The 24,495-nt window shown below is 40.7% G+C and overlaps 1 protein-coding gene across 1 annotated transcript in view; it reads right to left on the reverse strand.

Annotated features, from left to right (window-relative positions):
• TUSC3 (tumor suppressor candidate 3) overlaps positions 1-24,495 on the reverse strand; it is a 124,840-nt gene that overhangs the window by 47,507 nt on the left and 52,838 nt on the right. The window contains exons 3-6 of the mRNA XM_081875884.1: positions 19,930-20,047; positions 17,092-17,232; positions 15,449-15,589; positions 9,610-9,699 (exon numbers count right to left, since the gene is read on the reverse strand). Coding sequence (XP_081732010.1) covers positions 9,610-9,699; positions 15,449-15,589; positions 17,092-17,232; positions 19,930-20,047 — 490 coding nt within the window. The remainder of the gene's footprint in view (positions 1-9,609; positions 9,700-15,448; positions 15,590-17,091; positions 17,233-19,929; positions 20,048-24,495) is intronic.

Here is a 24,495-nt window from a genome sequence, read left to right on the forward strand (position 1 = left end):
TCACCAGGTTTGGCGGTCCTGGCAGCAGCCATCCAAGCCTTTGCAATACCCCAAAGAACAATACAATAAGTTCACCACAGCCAATCACAAACAACCACACCCTAGGCCAACCCCAACCTCTCTTACCACCAAAGGAACACAAGCGAATAGTAAAGAGAACCTGCACAAGCGACGCTGACACAAAACCCCACACATACATTAAGTAAAATAGAAACATTGCCACCTGACCCCACCCCTACGCACCATGGCCCCCTCCGCCTCTTTCCCTCTTTTCTTCCTAATGTAAGACTACAGTTATGTACTTAATTCGTTCCGGAGGTCCATTCTTAAACTGAAACTGAGACACCACTTTAGTTAATGGGGCTTCCCACTGCTGCCGCGCCGCCACCATGTGATTTCTGTTCTCATCCTGAAGCAAAGTTCTTAACCCGAGGTACTATTTCTGGGTTAGCGGAGACTGTAACCTGAAGCGTCTGTAACCTGAAGCGTATGTAACCCCAGATACCACTGTACTGTAATGTCTCAACAAATGAAACTGATCTGTAGAGAATGTAACTTGAAAAAAAAAAGACATTGCACATACTTTTGTAAACCAACAAATCTTTAATAAAAATATGTTAAAAAATAAACTGCTCCTAAAGAGACATAAAAACACACACACAATACAATACACCCTCCCTTTTCACTGCCTGCAAATGAGGTACCAAAACCAGGGTATTTAGGGTCAGCTCTACATAAGATAATGTGGGAAGGTATTAAAATTCTATCAGTGATGGGCCATTCACACATTTAATAATTTTGTGTATTTTGTACTCACTCAGTAACTGTTCTTTGAGTGACATGCAGTCAATCAACTGACCAACCATTATACAAAAACATTTCAGGAATAAAACAGAGATAAAACGATCAGATTTTAAACCCATGCAACTTATCACTTGATGCTGAAATTTATGAGAGATCAACATACATAAGTGGACTAGCTCTTTGAGTGAGGCAAATCTTTATGCAGCATGCATGTTCAAATAAGGCTTAAAATACCCAAACAATGAAAGTTAACTCCCCAAACCTTACAATTCTATTTGAGTTGCACCTCATCTAAAAGCAATGTCCTGACTTTATATCACAAGTCCAATATTATCACTCAACTAATATTTGAACCACATTAAGTCCATTTCAGTTTATGCAATGAGAAATTGGTTACACTAAAAAAACACTGATAATGCTGTTATCTTTTCTATTCCAGCAAATATAACCTCAAAAGGAAGCCTCCTCTATTCACAGTTCAAAATCTTCATGAGTACATGCATTATGATTCTGACATTTCTATGAATGATAAGAGACTGAAAGTCGCTGAGAAAGTTTGAAGGTTATTCTTTTAATTGTCTTGTGTAAAACTAGTACTTTTAATACTGTGTGATGTACCCTATCAGACATGAATGTTCTGGGGGAGAAATTCACTTCGTTTTGATGGAATTAAAATGCAACCTCTATTCACTTGAATCTACTCTCATCTCTTTTGCCAGACCTTACCCAGTGATAACAAAAGCATCAAGAATAACCAAACCTGCATTTTCAAAATGAACAGAGGAAACATTACAACTGAGAAATATATCTTTTTCAAAAGTTGACTTAAATGGCATTTTTATAAAGAGAATATGTAAGGACTAAGCAACCCAATTTGATTCCATGTTTCATTATGCATCTAAAAAGATTCATGCTCTTTAAAGAAATGCTGTATAGTTTTTGATCAAAGTAGCCTCAAAGTAGCCTCAACTTATACTTCATCTGGGCATCATCAATACTGGCCACAGATTCTATGCAATTCTGGGGTTACCACCAGTCCCTGACAGTTTTAACCATAACAGAAGTCTCAGACTTTTAGAAATGTGACAGAAATAGCCAACATTATTTTCATCCAAAGCATTGAGATAATTAGGATGATTCGTCCATTTCAGGCCTGAACCCCACAAAGCAACATATTCCAAGGTTCAATTCACTCATGGGAAATGGCCAATCGTATTTTTCTTCATGTAATCTCTCTCCTGTGTGGATTTGCATACAGAAAACTCTTTGCAAATGGGCTTGGATATGAAAACTACCTCCAACAGTTTCCATGACCACGGCAGCTGCAGAATGTGTTGCTACGATGGCGGAAATGGCCTCCGGCTCTCAGTGTACAATCCAGTTCACACACAAAATGAAATATGTATACAAGAGTGTGCGAGTGTGTGCGAGAGAAAACAAGTATGTGAATGCTGGAAAGAAAAATCTCTCACACTCAGACATTGTCTGTTAAAACGCTGGTGCAGAACACTAAGGTTTTAATGCACTCAAGAGAGCATTTCCTTTCCCCCCAGCAATACTATGTATACACCAAGTGCAGAAAACAAGAATCTTGGTGACCATGGAACAATTATGTTGAAGGCATGCAAGAACTGATTATCTCATTTAAAGCCTTTTTTGAGGGTTTTTTCTATTACACTTGCACTACAGTAGATAGCTAGACAAATGCCATGGGGCACACTATAGGATTAAGCAAAAGAAATCCATGCAGTAATGCTGACTATGACCTTGCAAAGTCAACATTTTCTTTTCCTCTTAATGACTTAAACCATACTTAATTTTTATATCAATTCTGAAAAGACACATATTAAGTTAACGTTAATATATTGTGAACTGCTCACATGACTTTCAGAATGCAGCAGATTTCAAAACCTGCCTAAATGAGAGCCACCCAGAATGGATGCTGAGAAAACGGGAAACTGCTTGATCACCATTTAGTCTGAAAATCTGTACATTTATAGTTGTAAGATTCTATTCTTTCAGATCACACAGAATCCCAAGTTAGATTACAAAGTTAAAAAAACAAAGCAACAGTAAAAAACCATTAGACTATCAAAACAGTAGGGTTAAAAGCCCCCCAAACCATACCATATATCTGTGTAACCATGGCACAACAGTATGCCCATTGCTCATGAAAAGGAGGTAGCCATCAGATGGAAAATGGTCTCTCTCAAAAGAACTTTCCAAAATTGCATCATCAGAGACTGAGAGGCACACTGGTTCTGATGAACACAATGTTGGCAACCCCTTGTTTATGACTTGATGTGACACCAAGAGGTATCATGCTTGCTTGTGGGAACAATACAGTCATACCTCTTGTTGTGTTTGCTTCAGGTTAAATCTTTTCAGGTTGCGTCCCGCAGCGACCCGGAAGTACCAGAAAGAGTTACGCCACTCGCACATGTGCAGACGCTCAGAATGACATCACGCGCACACGCAGAAGCGACGAATCGCGGCCTGCGCACGCGCAGACGCGGGGTGCGTTCTGCTCATGTTGCGAATGGGGCTCCAGAATGGATCCTGTTCGTAACCAGAGGTACCATTGTATCCTCTACCAGTTAACTGAACACAAGCCACCACTTCATTGACTTCAAAATAGCTCAACATCAGAGAGATATTTCATTCTGAAAACCACATTTTATTACTTTGGAGAACGTTGAAGCCCACCAGATATGCCTCAGCAAGAAATTAACGTTCTCTCATTTAGAAGAGACGACATCAGCTGCAGAATTTATAGGGTACATAAACTTTCACATTAACAAAATTAAATTGGAATGTTAATATTTCATTAAAGGAAATAAAGAGCAAATGCCACCTTTTATGCAGTAGCGAAAGAACAGAAAGAATACAAAAGAAAATTTCTCTAGTGACCTATATCTTTTGTATTGCAAAAATACAATGTTATAGAAATAGGAAATTATATAGAGACTTGATTCTAGAGTGCGCCCTGACGCAATGGCCAACTCAATCCACTGGACTATACTTTGCTTCCAACATAAATCAGTTTCCTTCCCCTGCAACTTTAGGTCAATGCACATATATCTACTTTATGCATTCCTGAAGGACTGGACTAGCCCAGTTAAGATTCCAATTCTTTCCCTGTAAACAGGATATAACAATATAACCAAGATTTTTTCATTCTCATGCTCACAGCTAGCATGCTTTGAACCTTCTCAGTCAAGGGATCCATACAACAAGAACTTAGTGATAGTTGGGAGGGGGTGGTAGTGCAGCTTAGGGAGCAGATATATATCAGTGGTAGAGATGAAAACAAGGTCAAGCTTGATAAATTGGATGTTTCGCTTACAAACTAGCAATTTTTATGGAATGCAAGTGTTGCAACTGCTAGCTTTTCTGGCAAAATAAAGCCCAAAATGTTCCATATATTGTAGCATTGTTTTAACAAGCTGAAAGTCAAGGTGCAAGCTAATTTAGCAAGGCTCACTTGTAATGCATGAATTTATAATGGAACAAGTGCATAACAGACTATCTTGGCAAGAGAAGTCTCATTAACTATAATGGTGCAACTAATTTAACCATTTTCACCTTATACTAGCTTCCCAGTTTATCAGATGAATGAGAACAGCCTTACTGTATTTTACAGAATCCAATACCAGAAGCGACATTTCTAGTAGGAGCATAAACAAGCACCAAATAAATAATAGATGGATAAACATGCTTCTTTTTCTTTGATACAAGAATTTACAAAGACGTGGTCTCTACTTTTCTTTTCCTAGAGCAATTCTCAAGCAACAATATCTTTGAAATACAGGCCACTCCAGAATATAAGGGAAAGCTAACTCTGTGTTAGATCTGCCCTGCCCCCGCCCCTGATATTCTGCACACACAGCACAAAAGACTTCAAGAACTTTGACTTTAAACTGAGACACAAAATTATATTTCATAAATGCTAAATCATTTCAGCTAGGGAAATAGGGCAGAAATAAAAAGATCTACTGTGCATTTTGAAGTTTTCCAAATGAATGGACAGTTTTATGTACTTTTAATTATTTATTTATTTTGTAAATGGAAAAGTCACCATAATTTATTTTGTCCCCTTAGAACAGGCATACTCAGACTTTCTTCCAGTGAGATGTTATTTCATTAAACTTTATGACCTTCAACCACACATCGTTATGGCTTTCTTATTGCCCTTGACAGAGAATGGAAGAAGTTTTCCCTCCAACATTCAAAGCATTCTACTAACAGAGCTGGATTGTCAACCATTTCTCATAGTTGATAATGTCCAGAATGTCCTCATTAGTTAACTGGATATTTAATGCAAGTGAAGAATTGTTTCCTTGCACTTTATCTAGCCTATTTTTTTTATCTGGAGCTACACACTTTCTCTGAATGGGCTGTATCCAACTAAGTTAGAGTAGACCTACTGAAATTAATGAACTTAACGCACACATGTCCATTAATTTCAATGGGTTTACTCTGAGTAGGCCTAACACTGGATACATAATTTTATGCAACCGTGCCTTTATTTCTGGGGATGCTGTGAATCCTACAGATTAGTGTATTTTTTATCTCTGTTGGAAGCCGCCCAGAGTGGCTGGGGAAACCCAGCCAGATGGGCGGGGTACAAATAATAAATTATTATTATATTATTATTAATATATTAAACTTAGGCAGTAATTAAAACTGAAGCACGTTGTCCCACATATGCCAGCTTTTCCCACATTCAGAGCATTGCAAATATTTGAATTTTGGCACTCATTGTTCTTCCATTGTTAACAAATTGAATTTGAAATGTTATTACCCCTGTAAAGGCTCAACATTTCCGTATTTAGATGACTCTCCGTGGTTTCATAAACAATGATTTACGAAGTCACGGGCAAGCACTGAGGCTCTTCCTTCGCTCTCCCATTCTTGCTTTGTGCACCAACGTTCATGAAAATATTCTGGCTTGCATCAATCAGTAGAATGTTCCGGTGAATCAGCAGGCACACAGGACTTAAGTTCTTTTTTTCTGTACGTACTTGATAAATTCTGGACATTTTAAAATGGAATGTTTTCTAATTCCAGACTTTATGGCTATTTTCTCGAGTGCCCTGGCAAATTTAACCTAGTTGCCACAGGCAAAAGCACCCCAAAGGCAGAATTGTGACTGCTCCTTACCACCACGGCCTTCATCTCGATTGACCTCCAGAACACACACACACAAAGAACAGAACGGAGGGGATAGTTTCTAAGCCCAAACGCCAAAATGATGGCATACTTACTGTTTTATGCTCCAGCTGAATTACTAAGCATTTCAAACTCATTGATGCTGAACTGCAATTTCTGTGCTACAAATGTTGGCACTTGTAAGGAGAATACAGGAGGGCAATAGTGTGTGCTAGACTTTATGGTGCTTGAAAATAAAATCTGTTATTTAAAATTATTCTGAGAAGTTTGCTTTTTTTCAGTTAGAGCAACCTGAGAAAATCACGTTGTTTACAGTATCAAAAAAGCCCCACCTTAACCCCAGCGGAAGGTTAAGAAATCCTTTAAAATGTCAAAATAATAATAATAAAGAAATGGCTTTAGAACTGCTACGAGTTTCACTTCATCCCTACCTAGCTTGCAGGGCCATTTGCCGCTTCTGCTGCAACAGATGAGCATGGCTGCCTCTCTGGGAGATGCTATGAGAGGGATAGCTCTTATACACTGGGCTGCTTCTGGACAGTGATGACAATTAGCATATGAACATGAACTGTGCCAGCCACCCTTCAATGTCTCCCAGAAGGAACAGCTCCTAAGCAAAAGACTATAACTATTAGAGGACTGACAACACATCATAAGATGTCAAGAAAAAGGCAGAAAGTAATGAAAATAGGTCTCCTTATATTCCTCCTCTGGGACAGAGAATCCAAACCGAATCTATAAAAACTTACATTTTATTAAACATACACACACAAAAACCCTAATTTAATTGTTAGCATCAGTTGTCTGCTCTCTGCCATTTCTCACCTTTCTGTCACTCCATATAAAAGGCATCATAAATTAAATACTGAAATGGAGTAATGAAAAATTCTGAGCTGTTCTAAACACAGTGTTTTAGTGACACAGTTATTTATTACTTCCTTAGTCAAAGTTCTGCATAACAAAGCTGCCAGACCAAATGTGTCATTTTATGCCATCCATCAGCAACTATACTCCCGTCACCAAGTAGATCAGTCATCAAATTCAGTCCGTCACATTTTTTCTTACTCTAATTAAGATATGAGGTATCAAAGAAAATTAAGAATGGATTTCCTCTTGCAAGACTAAGCAAATTATTCTTCATTAACCAGTAATGAGAATGCATGAAAATGGTGGGAAGTTCAGCTCGCAGGAAGGGGGAGGGACAGATCCCATTTTTGTAAACTACCAACTCAATGACTTGTGGAATTCCCCCCCCCCTAAAAAATATAATACTTATATTCTGCTTTCTTCAAAGAACAATTCAAGAATGCAGCCCATCTTAGACCTTCTATGTTTGATGGGAAACAAGGTGAAATGGAGGTCTTTATGTCAAAGCCCTGACATTTGTTTTCTTGTGACAGTTTCTCTTACTATCTTTCATATCAGTCTTACTTCTTTTCTTCCGCTTCTGTATCCCAGCAGGAAGTTCAAAGAGGATTACACTCTAAAAACCATGTATATACACCCGACACAAAAAACAAAATCCCAAGAGCCATCTGAGATTCAAATCACCCTTTGAAGTCAAAAGCATGATTATCAGTATGCAGTCGGAACGCACCTCCTGGGACTTGATTCATTACAAATGATGAAGACTTTACAACAGCTGAACCAAGGGATCATCCACTAAGTTATGCAAATCTATTTACAATGTTTCCCAGTATCTTTTAAACCCTCCATCCTAGCGACACTTCACTTCACTTTAACCAGACCCTACTCCTTCTTTATTGTCTCCTGCTCAGTTTGATTCAGGAGATACTTTTAGAGAGGTTCCAAAATGCAGGACAAGGCAAAGGAATTACTTTTGTATGTCTTCCTTTAAATTACTATGTTTGATGAAACAAAGCTAGCTCTCACCACTGAGGGAGACAGTTATAACAAAAATGTATATTCAGCTTTCTGTGTTTTCCAGTTATCACACACTGTTTGATGAAACAGGTGATGTTCTGAAAAGGGGCTGAACATTTCTAAAAGAAGTAAGAGTAGCACAGACTATGTGAAGCATAAACAACAGGCTACTTCCATCTTCCATAACCACATATGCTAATGTTTACAACATGCTTCAGGTCTTGATATTGGAATGCAAAGTCTCAAAGAACTTGAGACCAGCCTACCTCCGAGAAAGCCTTACCTTATCTATACTTTCCAGGTCACCAAGCCTTGGGAGAGTCACTCTTAGAAGGGCCGTACACTCCTGATGTTAGTCTCATGTCCACTAAAACCAAGGCTTTTAGTGTGGCAGCACCTGCCATCTGGAATGCACTTCCAAAACACACCAGCCAGGCAGCTAAAGCATTGTTAAAAAGGCTGCTGCTTAAAACTCATCTATTCACCATGGCTTTCCCTGAGAGGTGATGCAGCTATGTTTACTATTAGATTCTGATGGATTGTTGAATGTTGCTATGTTTAATATAAGTTGTTTATTTTAAAGTTATTGTGACTCTTATACAGTGGTATCTCGGGTTAAGTACTTAATTCGTTCCGGAGGTCCGTTCTTAACCTGAAACTGTTCTTAACCTGAAGCACCACTTTAGCTATTGGGGCCTCCTGCTGCTGCCGTGCCGCCTGAGCACGATTTCCGTTCTTATCCTGATGCAAAGTTCTTAACCTGAAGCACTATTTCTGGGTTAGCGGAGTCTGTAACCTGAAGCGTATGTAAACTGAAGCGTATGTAACCCGAGGTACCACTGTATTGGATCAGATTGTTACTATTAATGTTTGCTGTTTTATTATGTTTTTATGTCTTGGAAGCCACCCAGAGTGGCTTGGGCAACCCAGCCAGATGGGTGGGGTATAAATGAATTATTATTATTATTATTATTATTATTATTATTATTATTATTATTATTATTTTGATGAAGGAAGCTGATCAACTGAATTGTAATATATTTTGTACTTTTAAATGAACACATTTTTTGTTATTTTATACTGTCTGCTGCCATTTTTTTTTTCTTAAGAGACCTTTTTGCAAATAAATAAATTGCGAACAAATAACCCATGCAAGTAACCTTTGCTACACCTAGGCTGCATTTCTAAACATATTTACCAGGTCAAAAGCCTCTCCAGACACTCTAGGCATAAATAAGTATAGGACTGAACTGCTGGAAAAACTTCATGACATGAGCTGATTAGAATGAAGCTGGTAGTCCAATTTTCTATCCAAAATCGTGACATTGTAGAAGGTGCTCACCCTTAGATAAAGCCTCCTGTCATCTCTTTGTATAACACATGTGCACACACATACTAAAAAAGTTTAAAACCTCACTAAAGATTTATAGGGAGAGTGGAAAGCCATAATTAGTATGCAGTCTGTCCATCTGCTGGTATGGCTAGTAGACAATTGGTAAAAGCAATTTTACATGAACTTTGGTTACAGATGAAGCATTTGCTTATGTTCACTGCACATTCCTAAAAAACAGTTTCATTAAGTTCATGTGCTATCAAAAGCATGCGCTAGACACAAGTCTTTTGAAAAAACTGCCCCCGAAGATAAATAATCGTCACTTATTTTCATACCCTATTCCCCTGCAACTTGAATTTATAGGCCCCTGTGAGGACATCATTCTTTTTATATATTGGTAGAATAAGAGAACTTACCACTTGCCCATTCTGAGGATTTTTATGAGCATAAGGGGGCCCACGAATGTGATTCCACATCTGGCCAGAAGTCATAGCGAAAACGACACACTGCAAAAAGAAAAAGAAGATGCTATTAATAGAACAAACAAAATAAAGGGGGGAGCCCTTAAGTTTGCATGCCCAGGAAATATATCCCAATAATCAAGCAGTGTATATTTTCAAAACAGATTACTAAAGTTAGGATATTACTTAAGATAGGCAAAGGCAGGAAGCAAAGAGAAAATATAAAGCGATATAGGAATAAAATGAATAATAATAATAATAAAATGGACCTTCAAAGATTAGTTCCTCAGGGGGAAAAATGAGGTAATGCTTTAAGTTTAATTGCTTGCTTGTCTGATGAAGAATTCAGCCTATCTCTAACGAATTCACATGTGGGGAGAGGGGGAGGAAACCAAATTCTAGTCAGCTAGAAGTAGTTGTGTCATCCTTAGATGATCCAATTGGAGAGCCAGATCTGAAAGTAACCAACACTTTACAGGCCAATTTGATAGGTGGGCATGGCCACCCACCTGTCAATCACCTCCCATCATATAGTGTCAAGCGATTAAGGTTTGGCTGCAAAACCAGGCAGGGGGACAGAAAAGGACGCCAAGTTCAAAAAAATGCAGCATTTGGACTGCAAAGGAACAAGCAGTGGCACACTGGTTCCCATTCTTCCTTTGCAGCCACAGCTAAATTAGGCGCTTTGGGCAGTGTTGGAAATTTAAACTTGCAGGTGGCTTCCCAGACTCAGGGGTTGCTGACAGTGCGTCTGCAGCTGTAGGGTTAGAGGGGAACTATACAATGACCAATGCTTTGCAAGAGGACTGCCTCAAACCTACAGCTAGTCCCAAATTTTTATGTTTCTCTCCATATCACAGCTTTACTACTGCAATCTTGATGGAAGCAGTTTAACTTGAAAATTAATGAACATACAAGGATGAAAGATGGGGAGGGGAGTCTCTGCTTGACAGACGTCCATACTCTCAGATTTTTTTTTGGGGGGGGAACCCAGCTCTCACTGGGGAACTTCCTTTTATCTTCCTTATAATTATCTATGTGGGGGCAAGCGCACCAACTGCTCAAGCGATAGGTACGAAAACGGAGTGAACTTGGCTTCTCAACTATCTTAATGCCCAGTTAATGATTGTGTTGTTCTCCCTAAGGCTTAGCAAGCCTAAAATACAAAAAATATGCTAATCCCAGGTCCAGCAGGGAGCCACATGCAGCTTAGAGCCTTTTGAGGCTGCCGGCAGCTTCCGAGCTGCGCTGACTATTGATTGACATGAATCAAGTTAGGAATGGTTTTGACAACCGCACACCTACTGTCTGCCTGCCTGAACTAGTTCACAGACTGGATCGGGCCTTCTTCTCTCCACCTGAATTATCTATTAATAAGGAACAAGCTGGCACATCATTAAGGCGGGAGCTAATGGACAACATTAATGGGTTATTTGCGTTATGTACAACCTGGAGGGAAAGCAAACTCACACCTTTGGACGAGTCCTTGAGATCCATGCATGGATGATTAGGGGAGCAGGGTATGTGGAAAGTAAGAGAAATCCGGGCATACAGAGGGAGCTGCTCTTTATCTCATTTTCCCCAGGGTTCTCTTTGCTTACCCACTACTGCTCAATTTATTGTTATCTCTTTCATATTACCTCTAAAGTATTCAACTCCACCTCCCCATTCATGTCATTATTTAAGCTGTCTCAGATGACAGTATGGGATCTGCAGGCTCACAACTCCATATTATAAAGACATAATAAAAGGATATGGTAAAAGGATAGCATCTTGTACTTCGCTCCACAAATTAATAATCTGCCTCCTTCCTGTTTTGGAATATATAATCACTCTCCATTCTAGCAGAGTTTTAGTTGCTACACCAAGATAGAATTGAACACTGGATTTTCTTTGTTGTTCCTTTTTTATTATTATTAAACTCTTGAATTTCCTGAACCCCCTAGGACTGAGGCTCAATGAAGTACTGCTGTCCAATTGGTTATTTTCAACCAACATCTCTGTATATGCTTAAAATCATTACATGGCTTTTCGTTCCAAGCATAATAATTCTACCTTATGATTCCTCCAAGGCATCAAAAACTATGTATAACATTACCCATTTTATTCTAACAGGACATAGGTACAATACATAAGATGACAGGAACACCTCTTCCTGCACATTTCTGTACCAGGCAAGGGACAAAAGGGTCAGGTTAACACATTTGTAGACATCTTCAAAACTTTGCAGTGGAGAGCAATCTTACTCAATCCAGCACCGTGTTCTACATCTAAAAAGAGATGCTGCCTTCTCCATTCAAAAAATACAGGGGGGAAAGTTCCTCCCAGAAACCTCTGTGAGGAAATTCACAGAAAGTAGTAAAACAGCAAAAGAAGGCGAGAGGAAGCAAGTGATAACCAGATAAATTGTACTTGGGAGTAAACCTACTGAAATAATCTCCATTAATCTCAGTTTGGTCTATGCTGAGTATGACTAATGCTGATATCACCAAGAAAAAGTACACTGGCAGTACAAGAAGATCCTCATCAAATTAGGAGTCTTGTAGCTCAATGGCAGAGCACATACAAAGTGTCACAGTCAATCCCCAGAAAGTACTGGTAGTGCTAGGAAGGATCCCTGCATGAAACCCTGCAGAGACATTGTCACTTGGTTCAGAAGTAATGAGCTAGATTGACCCAATGGCGCTAGATGGACTCTGTTCCTAAAAGACCATGAAACCAGTATTGTGTTCCCAAGGGGGTTGTGGAATTGTTTTCCTAACTCCACTCTCTACCAAACCACTGGTTTTGAGATTTATTTATTTTTCAGGTGATTCCAAAGCAGTTTGGAAAATGTTCAGCTGGTCTTCTGTGCCAAGGACAAAAAGTAACAAATCCCGCTGGGCTACTGCCATATCCATGGAGATTTGTAGTTATTTGCATCCTGCAAGTCAGACAAGTTTGCAGCCAAATATATAGGTCAAACTATCTATTATGGTGGCATGACCTGAATATCAGAATGTGAGTCATGTAGATTAATGCCACAGATGAGTAGACAGGGAACCTTTCCCTCACCTCTTCCCTCACACCCCAGAAAATCTGTTTTTATCAGCATTTTTTCCCCTCCTTCTGGGCACCAGAAAACAAACTGGGAGGAAGCAGTTTCTCTTAGGAGCAAGCGGAGAAATTTCAACATTCCTTCCTGCGGAAAGTGCAATTTTATTTCCCCTCCCCACTTTAAAAGAATTCAGCAACAATTTCAGGTGAGACAGGTACTGCCCACTGTCTGGTCTAACTCCCACGTCAGATTCATAATAATTTTATTTTAGCTTTATGGACTAGGGATAAAGGGATAAAACAAAGGAAGCATCTCACAACTATTTTCTGCAGGACACAAGACATGTTAGCAGTCCGTAACCTGTAAAACGGTGTGGGTGGCGTTTGATGGAGAAGGCAGAGAAACGAATGAAGCAGGTGGCATTTAAGAATGTAAGTGGGAAAAGAAATCAGAAATGTTTCTAAAGCGAAAATATCTACCTTAATATTCTTATGGCTAAATGCAGCTGTTCCTTCCAAAGAGAGATATGATTTTGCATGAATAAAAGATCTTTAAAAGCTACCAACAAATCATCACCACCACCTCTTATCTTTGAAGATACCACCATGGAAGAGTTCAAGATTGGAAATCTGCTTCAATAGACAATTTGTCAAACAATTTAACTGCATTTTCTCTCATATATATATATGGGGGGGGGGGGAGAGAGATGAGGAGAAAGATAACTAAGCAGCTCCTTTCCATCTTCCCAGCTCTGCAGGGAATTCAAAAGGAGTACCTGTGGGTAGGAAAGTTACAAACTTAGCAGGACTTCAGGAGCTATTGTGCAGTGTGATTTTAGCTACATCTTATAGAGGAAAGAGTCCTGTGGTATTTTAAGTATTAACAAATAAGTTCTGGCTTTTGCAAGCAAGAGCCAACCTCATGGACAAAAAAATAAATGTTGAATTTCTTTCTAAGATTTTATAATACGGTGCCTTTCAAACCAATGTTTGTCAAGGCAGCTTACAATATATTTTAATGATGCAAGCTTACATACATGCATGTATATACAAGCCCCCAAACTGAACAAACGTGGGGCAGGTTATATGGTAAAATGAGAGTAACAAGCAAATGTATATATGGTGTCCCTGTGTTCAATGCATGTGTTAACGACTATCAAGGACCAAAGCCTACCATTACTATTACCAGTGGGGACAGCTTAGCATACTGGTTCATGACAAAATAAATAAATAATTTAAAAACTGTACAGTAGCACCTTAGGTAAAGAGACCTCTGACCATTAGGTCCAGTCGTGGCCGACTCTGGGGTTGCGGTGCTCATCTCGCTTTATTGGCCAAGGGAGCGGGCGTACAGCTTCCGGGTCATGTGGCCAGCATGACTAAGTTGCTTCTGGCGAGCCAGAGCAGTGCACGGAAACGCCGTTTACCTTCCCACCGGAGCAGTACCTATTTATCTACTTGCACTTTGACGTGCTTTCAAACTGCTAGGTTGGTAGGAGCAGGAACCGAGCAATGGGAGCTCACCCCGTTGTGGGGATTCAAACTGCCGACCTTCTGATCGGTAAGTCCTAGATTCTGTGGTTTAACCCACAGCGCCACCCGCGTCCCTTTAATAGCACCTTAGAGACCAACTAAATTTGTTTTGGGTATAAGCTTTTGTGTGCATGCACACTTCTTCAGATACTGCATGCACACAAAAGGTTATACCCAGAACAAACTTATTTGGTCTCTAAGGTGCTACTGGACAATTTTTTAATTTATTTTGACTGTGTCAGACCAACAAGGCTACCTACCTGAATCTGGTTCATGACAGTTCAGCAACTGAACCATGCACTGTTAGCAGCATTGTTACTTACATGTGAAGGAAGTAACAATAAAAGGAAGAGCTGAATGTGGAGGTGGGAGTATAAGTAATACTCTCGGACTTGGGAGTTCTCCCAGATCTATTCTTCTATCAGGTTCATAAACTTCAATGGCGGGTGGTGGTGGTGACAGCTTTGTTTTAAAATAGAATTGCCTTGTTCTCATGGGTGCAGATTTTTTTTAAACAACAACAAAGCAGCAGCACAAGTAAAAGACTGAAAACAACTATGCAACACAGATTCATTACAACGGATGCTGAACAATAAATGAAGGTATTTCAACAGTGGATTCAAGTACTGAGATTTCAGATGAGGGAGCTATACTCCCACCCACTACAGCTAAGCTCTTACCTAGCAAAGATGTCATGGAAGAGAAGTTTAGTACAAGAAACTAACATTAGCTGCAGCCATGTGGCTCATATTTTCCCATGCCAACTTTCAAGGAGCCCAGCTCTATCTTACCTTTCAGTCACTAAAACTAATGTTATATATCTGATAAAACAGTGATTATCAGTATCTTTAGTTGCATATACATACCCACCCTACCACCCCCCAGTTCTGAGCAACTGTTAACTTGTGAGTTGTAACCTTCATGCCTTTGAACTTTGGGGGGGATGTCAATTTAACCAACTTCTGCCAACACTGGAACCAATTACAATTAGCCAGGGTATCGGCAACCTCTTAATTGCATGCTAGCACTGTTTACTGCCCTTGAGGTTTGGCCCAGCTGTTCCTGTTATGATTTCACAATCAATGCTGTCTCTCGCTAACCTATTTATTAATGCAGTGCTCTCTCATTAACAGTGTGAATGGGACTTGAAATCTTGTTATATAAACAATCAAATTAATTGAGCTTCGAAAAGGTTTTTTTTAAAAAAAATGAAAAGTTGGCTTACCAGTGCTGCCATTGCCCAACCAGTCTTGTTGTAGATGAACTCCAAGTTGTTTCGCCGCAAGTAGAGTAAGCCTCCAACTAGCGACACCAGGAGAGCCAATGCAATGGTACCTGAATAGTTTGGGGGCCTGAACACTCTGATCTGTAAAACAAGAAAAAGCATGTCATGTGTTTTCTGCTTTCTGATGTACAGTGGTACTTCGGGTTACATACGCTTCAGGTTACATATGCTTCAGGTTACAGACTCTGCTAACCCAGAAATATTGCTTCAGGTTAAGAACTTTGCTTCAGGATGAGAACAGAAATTGTGCTCTGGCGGCACGGCAGCAGCAGGAGGCTCCATTAGCTAAAGTGGTGCTTCAAGTTAAGAACAGTTTCAGGTTAAGTACGGACCTCCGGAACGAATTAAGTACTTAACCTGAGGTACCACTGTATAAGTAGACATACACCTAGGCATGCAGAATTTATATACTAAACAGAGCCAGCAATTCACAATTAAACTTGTATACATCTAGTCAAGTAAAATGCCACAAGTGCAGATTAAAACTGCTTTTTCCCCATTTTCCGGTGTGTGAGTGATACCATGCTTGCTGGAGGCAAGGCTTTTTTTAGGAGGAACTCAGTTTCAGCACCTCTCAGGTGGGCACCATTGCCATTATAAGAGAACAAGGGGGGTGTTCATGGTGAGTTCCAGCACCACTTTTTCTAGAAAAATAGCACTGGGCTGGATCCAATGGGAACTGTATTCCAAATCACTCAGAGGACACCAGATTGGCTACCCCTTCTCTAAGCCTTCAATGGCAACTACAAAACCACATTCAGATGGCAGCAAATTTATTCTAGTCACAGCAACAGGACAGAGCCTGGCAAAGGGGCCTGATGGTCTAAACTCAGGAGATAACGTAAAAGAATTTCCACTGGGAGGTTCTCCTGCACTAGACCTGATGAAATGAAAGGGAACTTGTAGTCGTCAATTCATTTTAGCGATGTTTGCACAAGAGAATGCGCTGGTGAGCTGTGCCCCATTTGAGCAGTGAACCTAAAAACATCCCCCCGTTTCTTGAAAAGTCCCCATTGCATCAACCCTAAGAAGCGGTCAAGATTTTAATTCTTCATTAAGTCTAAAGAGACTTCTAGTTTTTTCCTTTAGACAAATACTTTTCCTACAGTGTTCTTGCCCACTACGCCTGCATGCAGTTAAATAAAGTTGTTCAGTATATTTACCAATTGTACATCTACAGCATTATTATTTTTTTAAAAAAAAACCCAACTACTCAGTGTTAGACTTGGGAGTTATTATTAGCAATAAGAAATATTTCAAGTACGTGCTCACATTAATCAATTAATTGGTACAATATCATTCCTCATGTTCTGCTAGGAGACAGCCAGATTAATATTTTAGCTACCAAAGCAAGATTGAAATACATCGTTAATTTTTTCCCCTCTGGAGTTACCAAAGAGTGATAGAGTAGCACAGCTGGCACTTTTATTATTTTAATACATTTTGTAGATGAGTCTTATGGTGGGGGGGGGAATATCATTTGAAGGTAGTGGGGAAGAGGGAACCCCAATTCCTAAGGTCTGTTTGTCACAGAACATGAAGATAAGTGTGGATGAGTCTCTTAACTTTGTCAAGTGACTTACATGAACATCAGTTCTGTCAGCTATCCACTTAGCTAACTGCTCTGCTGCGAATCCAATTCTCTGCAGGTCAAATGTGTCAGCTCTCCTGGGCTTCCCTTTCGGAGGGAAATGCATGAACGTTGGAGCAGAGTTCATATTGAGCTATGAGAGACAACAAAGATGCCACCAAATATTAAAAAAGCATATCTGTCCTTTGTCAGCCTTTTGGGAAACTGTTAAAAGTATGGAAGTATATTGTATATAATGCTTAACAATGTGCCATTAAATCAAGCCACTGGGCTTCTATCAAGTCCCCATCTACTGTATGGGAACAATAAGGTCAGTACACTACAGGTCAGCTGCACACATGTAATTTATGTATTTAAAGTCATTTACAGATCACCTCCTATTGTAAAAACAAGGCAATTTGCAAAGCAGAAATTATACAATACAATATTCAACAGATGTACAAATGTTCAGTACAGCGAGTACTAAGGATCAGGGTATAGGAATCCCCATGTGAACAGTTAAGCTTTTAAACAGTCAGTTGATTACCTCTCATTGCTTCTCATGGGGGGTGGAGGTGGAACTCAAAAGATGAAATATAAAAGCTAAGTATCATCATCAGGCTAGATCTTATAAGCTAACCTGTAGACGTTTACAAAAGGAAATGCTTCCTGACCCCTCATTTTCTCTGCAGCCACTGTATCTCTTAAAAATATCTTGTGTTCAGGGGTACTCCCAGAACAATGTGGGATGAAACATGGGGAAGGGCACTAAGAGAAGTGGGGAATTGCATCAAATCAGGTTTGGATCCTAAGCTAAGGAAATTCTCATAAGAAAAGTTCCTGTTGCTTCATCTTTCTCCAAATAGCCCTTGTGCCTCATCCCACATTCTTCAAGAGAGCTTCCAAGCCTCCTTGGTCATCATAGGTAACTGCAGAGGGAAGGATGGACCAGGAAACTTTCCTTCCAATTTCCTTAAAGCTATGTCAGGAGCCAAGCCGTTATTTTCCGCAGATTGTTTGACCAATCTGCGGGAGGCAGTGGAAGACAGAAGTGCCTGGCATGCTCTGGTCCATGGGGTTACGAAGAGTCAGACACGACTAAACGACTAAACAACAACATGTCAGGATCCAAGCCGTTATTTTCCACTAACGAAAGGCAATATTGTATTTATTTATACTCTCTCTCTCTCTCAGAACTCAGGGATGTGGACATATAAGGTTACCCTGAAATCTGAGTGAAGAAACCTGTGAAAGCAATGAGGATGCAACAAGATTGCCTCTAATGACATACACAAGCCCAGCCATTTTCATTACCAGGGCTGTATGCTCACTACACAACTAAATTATGTTACATAAATACATTATTTAAATGTTGCAAATTCAAATTATGTACAATAATCAAGCTGGATGTTAAATAATTGGATTTATTCCAAGTACAACATATTCTCTTCCTCCGCTGAATATTTGTTGACAACCCAATATGTCGTGAAACTGCAAAATATGAGGCACTAGGAAATGTGGTTGTTTGTGGGGTGTTTTTTTTTTGTCAAATGTAATATTTCAGAAGACAGCACATAGCTTTGCTGAACTAGACTACAACTCACTTTGTGAACTGGCAAAAGTGAGGTCTTTTTAAAGAAGTAATCAATTTGAATGATATGCATTTTATGTGAACTCAATTACTCAGGTCCATGGGGTGCGCGAGAGAGGACGGAAGAGGAGAAAGAGAGCAATCAGCAATAAGGTAAAAAGGTATCAGCAATAGGGAAGGACAAAAGCTACACATTGTGTTAGGGTGGCCATCAAAAACAGCCTCTCTGTGCCACACTCTTCTTCCCCTTTCCCCCATAACATATATATTCAATTACATCTCATGTGATGCCATCACAGTATGCATTTTCTGTCCAACAGCAGCCGATGCTGAAGAATGGGAGAACATAGGTAATGGCATCAAATCTCTGACAACTGATATACATTATAGAGAGAAGGGGGGGGGGGAATGACCTGGCAAGTTGGTTACAGATGGCCATGACCTACATTTAAGTATAAAACTATTAGTGTCAAAGTTTCAGTAGCAATCTTGTTTTATAAAAATAAACTGATCTCTTAAAAAACTTTTAAACTTGTTTACTTGTATAGCCTGGGGAGAAGTGGTAGGCTTCTGTGTGTGTATATGTGAGTGCATGTGCCTGTGTGTGTATGTATATATAGCACAGTAAAGTAAGAAAGCAGTTTATTTCACTTGCTTTTCAGAACACTAGTTACTTTTGTCTGTTGCACTAAAAAAAATCCCCACCCAACCTCTGTATATTTATTTGACAGTAGCCCCACAAAACCCACTGAGGGTTACTTTTGGGCACAGTTATCTAGGTTGGGAATTCAAATCTGAGGTAGGCATAGCAAAAATTGGTCTTTCTTCCAGGTTAGTTAATTGAAAACACTTTTGGCTTTGCCCACGGCCCCCAAAAGATTAGCCCTGAGTGGAACTGTTCCTCAACAGGGGTTGGAGGGTTTGTTCATCCCTGATCTAAGCCATAGTTTCATGATCATCTGAAGACTACAAAAAATGAACAATGTGTACATTTTTGTGGGCAGCAGAAACAAACTGCTGCGGATCTCTCAGAACAGCAACATTCTTCATTTTTAGTGGCAGCTAAAGGAGTATGGTGGAATTTTCTCATCAATAACCTCAGTAACAACAGCAGTCTCTCCATCATCTGTGCTTGGGCTTACCCCCTCTAAAAAAAAGGTGAAACATGTCTGAAACATACAATTAAGGCAACCAAGAGTATGAATATATTAGAATGATGGACACAAGAGCAGCTTAGCATTCAGGAATGCACCTTCTCACCTGCTGAAAAACATCAGCGCCCTCATCATAATCTACTATAGTGAAGAAAAGTTTGTTCGAAAATGCTGAAGAGTAGCGCCATGAGTTAGCCAGCACTTGATATTCCTCATTAGCTTGCCTGTAAGAGTAAAGGCAGAGAAAAACACATTCAACTACCTAATAAGTGCACCATTAATAACTGCAGTAACATCGTCCTACTTACAGCATTAGATGAACCTCACATAAAACTGTAATGTGCATTCTTTTCCACAAAATTACATTATCTTTTCTTTTAAAAAACTTGCAGCTAAACCTCAGAAAAGGGAGAAAACTTTACAGTATTTACAACACTCAGAACACTTTCAAGGGCTTTGCATAGGTCATTCTCAGTAATCATCATCATCCCCACATTGCAGATGAGACCCAAGGCTGAAAGACAGTGACCTTGAGCAAATCACCTCCTTTCTGTTGCTGCACCAGTGTACAATGTGGGGGACAGTAAACTGTTGAGTCGATGGAAGAGATGAGATTTTAACCGCTCCTAACCACTATAGCAGGGCTCACACAAACCCCTCCATAACTTGAAAAATGTGTGGAAGGGGCTGCTACCACCTTCAAAACTTCCAAAATCCAAAATAAAGAGCCTGTGGTGGTGTAGTGGTTAGTGTTGGATAGGACCTAAAGCCCTGCTTGGTCATCAAACTCACTGGGTGACCTTATAAGTTACCACAAGAAAACTGGACTGCTCAAGGAACAGAGACTATGCTGAACACCTAGGTAAACTGGATTGCAAAATTGCTTTTTACTATTCCCAAATTGTCCCCAGGAGACCAAGGTAGTGTCAGCTACCTATCACTAGCTAGGACTGTCCCATTTTATTTTATTTTTGTTTTAATCTGTCTATTGCAAGTCTGCTTACATTACCTGGTAGGTGGCGTTGTGGTCAGGCATCAGGCCCTGCAGTGATCTGGCCGGGGCCGGAAATCGGCACCTCCTTGGCACTGTTGCTGCATTGCCAGCAGTGGGCCCCACCTAGGAGTGGCCCTCACTGCCCAATCAGTGCTGGCAGGGGCAAGGAGCATGGCTGCAGGAAATTTAAACTATGGCACAGCCGGAGACCGTCCTCTCTTGCCCTTCGCCAGATCATCCACTCAGGGATGAGTTGGTTTAGGTATACATGCCCGAACAACTGACACAGGACTTTCATTTTTGCATTTGATCCCTTCTGCTTTGTTTTCACAAACAGAATGGCTGTGTCTTGGTATTGCATTTCACACCCAACCAAGAAGACCACGCCAGTTGAATTTTCTTGTTAATCTTGTACGTAAGTGTAATGGTTCTAGGGGGTTGCTTGTGCGTAAGTCGTTGGCACACCTGGCTGAGTCACCTGGGTGAACTCTTTCTGTCTGGACAGCCACCCATCCGTGGCTGTCTCAATCGCTGGCAGAATCTGTCAGTGGGCGTTTCTTAAACTTCTTCCAGCAAAGAAGTTCTTTGACGCCAAGTCTCCTCCTACTCTCCCTGCGCGGAAGTCTTCTGCGCAGGGAGGGTGTGGGCAGCAGAGTACCCGTGCTTTCCCCACTGGTTTCCGGTGAAGAGTCCTGGAGCCTTCTCTCCGATTCCCCCAACTGCCCCCCTTCACCCTTGGAGATTTCCTTCCCCAGCAGATGGGCTGCCTCTCTCCCTGCTGGGACCCTCTCCGGCATCGCTCTGGAGCCTTCCCTCCGCCTCTGGCTCCGATGGCAGTTCCCTGACAGTAAGGTTACCAGATTTTTTTCAATGAATCCGGGGACACTTTTCAACTTCAATGGATTTTGTATGGGGGCTGATTTGTAAATCTGAGGACTGTCCCCGGGAAACGAGGATGTCTGGTAACCTTACTTGTACGCCCCAAGGACAAGTCATTTGAAGCATTTGCAGTTATCCACATGGTACCCAGTGAAGTAGTTTCACTAGCGCAAGGATTTCTGCATTCACAGTGGAACTTCCCCTCCCTCTCCTCTCTCCTTGCCTTCTCTGGATCTGCTCTGAAAGGTTGGGGAAAACTTCAGAACAGATTTTTGGGAAGGGATGCAAGGGAAGTTCTGTTGTGTAGCCAAAAGTCACTGCACCAGCACATCTATTTTGAAGGATACTGCCCTCGGGCTTTTGGAAGTAGCTTATTCACAGGCTCCCAGGTCCTAGGCAAGTTTATTTGGAATTATATCCCCCAGTGCTTGGTGAGACTTACCTACCAGGCAAGATAGCAAAAGGACTACAGCCAGGCACCAACTCTATATACCAGTCTTTGACAACTTGGGTGCCTTCCACACAGGTTGGAGCTGATACAAGTTTTATCACAAAACGTATGGAAGGCATCAGGCTAGCAAAAGCTGCTGCATTCACTGACCTGGAAGGAAGCCATACTGAACACTGCGGGATTTACTTCCAAATAATCTTGCACAGGATCAAGCTGAGTGTCACTGTATCCGTTTGGGCAAAATATTAAACAGAATATTTGGCCTTCAGGGGAAGAAAAGGGATAAGTGCTTCTTTGAAGTTACTTCAAGTTGGGAATACTAAATATTTCTCTCTCCCCTTTGGTTTGTTCTTCCTTTCCTAATCCTATAAATCCAGAACAGCTGTTTTTATAGCAGTACTTTTAAGGGTATAATCAGTGCTTTTCTTCCAGGGGGGAAAAAAAAAGGTGCTGACACTCACCATGAAGTTGTTACAGTAAGGGCTACACTTATAACCAGTGCTTTTGATCTAGAAAAATGGTGCTAGTACTGCATACCCTTGAGTACCCCCAGAAAAAAGCACTGGTATAATATCATAGGGTTAGAAGAGTATTTAAATAAAGCAAAAACCCATCCATTGGACAAAAAGACTTACTGGAATTATTTTCAAGTTGGGGGTAAATTCTCTGACTCCAAGTTGATGTCATTTGATCTTAACTATTGAAGGAACTTCCTCCATGTCAACTGACAGATCCAGATCACTGAAAGACTCCAAGAAGCCAATACATCCATCACGATATCTAAGAAGCCACAACTTTTCATATTCTCCTGCTCAATTTTCAAGCAGTGAGATGGAACCGCTCCGTATCTGGGTGAACCATAGTTCAAAAGACCCAGCGTCAAAAGACCCAGATGAGGCAGTACAGTGGTATCTTGGGTTACATTCGCTTCAGGATACATACGCTTCAGGTTACACACTCTGCTAACCCAGAAATATTACCTCGGGTTAAGAACTTTGCTTCAGGATGAGAACAGAAATTGTGCAGCGGTGGTGCAGCGGCAGCAGGAGGCCCCATTAGCTAAAGTGGTGCTTCAGGTTAAGAATAGTTTCAGGTTAAGAACGGACCTCCAGAACGAATTAAGTTCTTAACCCGAGGTACCACTGTATTTGCAATGCATGTGGGGTATAGCCGTTTGCAAAATTTATGTAAAACATGGTCATTCTGTAATCCATGGCCAAACCAACACTATCAGAATTATTCAAGATCTCTCCAATCTCAATTTTCTTAGAACACTTGGCAGAAGTGAAATTTGTAGGAAAGCATAATGAAGACCCTCTAGTCCAAGCACTGACAATGCATCCACATCCATCTCTTATGGCTTTGATCACTGGAACCAAGTTTTTTTTTTTTTTTTTTTTTTTAAAGAAAGTTATGTCTGTATGTTCACTGGAGTAGCAAACAGAGCCAGAGTTCCCTGGTTGAAACTTGACCCAAGACACTGCAAAACATGGATGCTAAGTGTCATTTCCTCAAATGAACTGATATGTTTTGCCCAAAACATCAGATAAATTGTTAAAACTACAAGTCCCTGTACCATGGGCTATGTGTATCAGCAGAGCTGACCTTATAATCAGCAATTTGCTGGCAATATTTTAAACACACGATCTAGACTGACTGATACCAACCCATTCTGTGTATCCAACAGAGCTTGTAGATGCTGTGCTGGCTGAAGATAACCTTTTCTTCTTTTCATTTTATTATGAAACCACACGCTGAGAGACACTCCTTGATTGCATTGGCACCTCTGACTCACTTGTCAATTGTAGTGCGACCTCAAGAGAAGATTGTCCAGAAATGGGTACACATGGTGGAGAGCACACATTGGAGCCCCATGGAGGGCACTCTTTGGCCCCATGGAGCGTTCGATGTGGGGTTCCTCGGAGTTCAATTTTATCACTCATGTTGTTTAACATCTACATGAAACCACTGAGCAGGGTTATCTGGAGTACGCTGTCAGCAATATGCTGATGAAACCCAGCTGGACTTCTCCTGTACATCTGCAGGTGAGGCACTGGATGTGCTGGACTGTTGTCTTGCCTTGGTAATGGACTGGATGAGAGCCAGTAAACTGGAACTCAATCCAGACAAGACAAGAAGCACTGGGAATGGGCAGTTCCCTAGACCAGATAGATGGGAGGTTGCCTACTATTGATGGGGTTACACCCCCACTGAAGGAGTGAGGAAATAGCTTGATGGTACTTCTGGATCCATTGTTGTCGCTTGAGGCTTAGGTGGTGGCTCAGAGTGTCTTCCATCAGGCAAAGCTGTACCCCTATCTAGACAGGGACAGCCTAACTTCTGTTGTC

This window comes from Podarcis erhardii (assembly GCF_964252035.2).
Source record: "Podarcis erhardii genome assembly, chromosome: 9".
Lineage (NCBI taxonomy): Eukaryota > Metazoa > Chordata > Lepidosauria > Squamata > Lacertidae > Podarcis > Podarcis erhardii.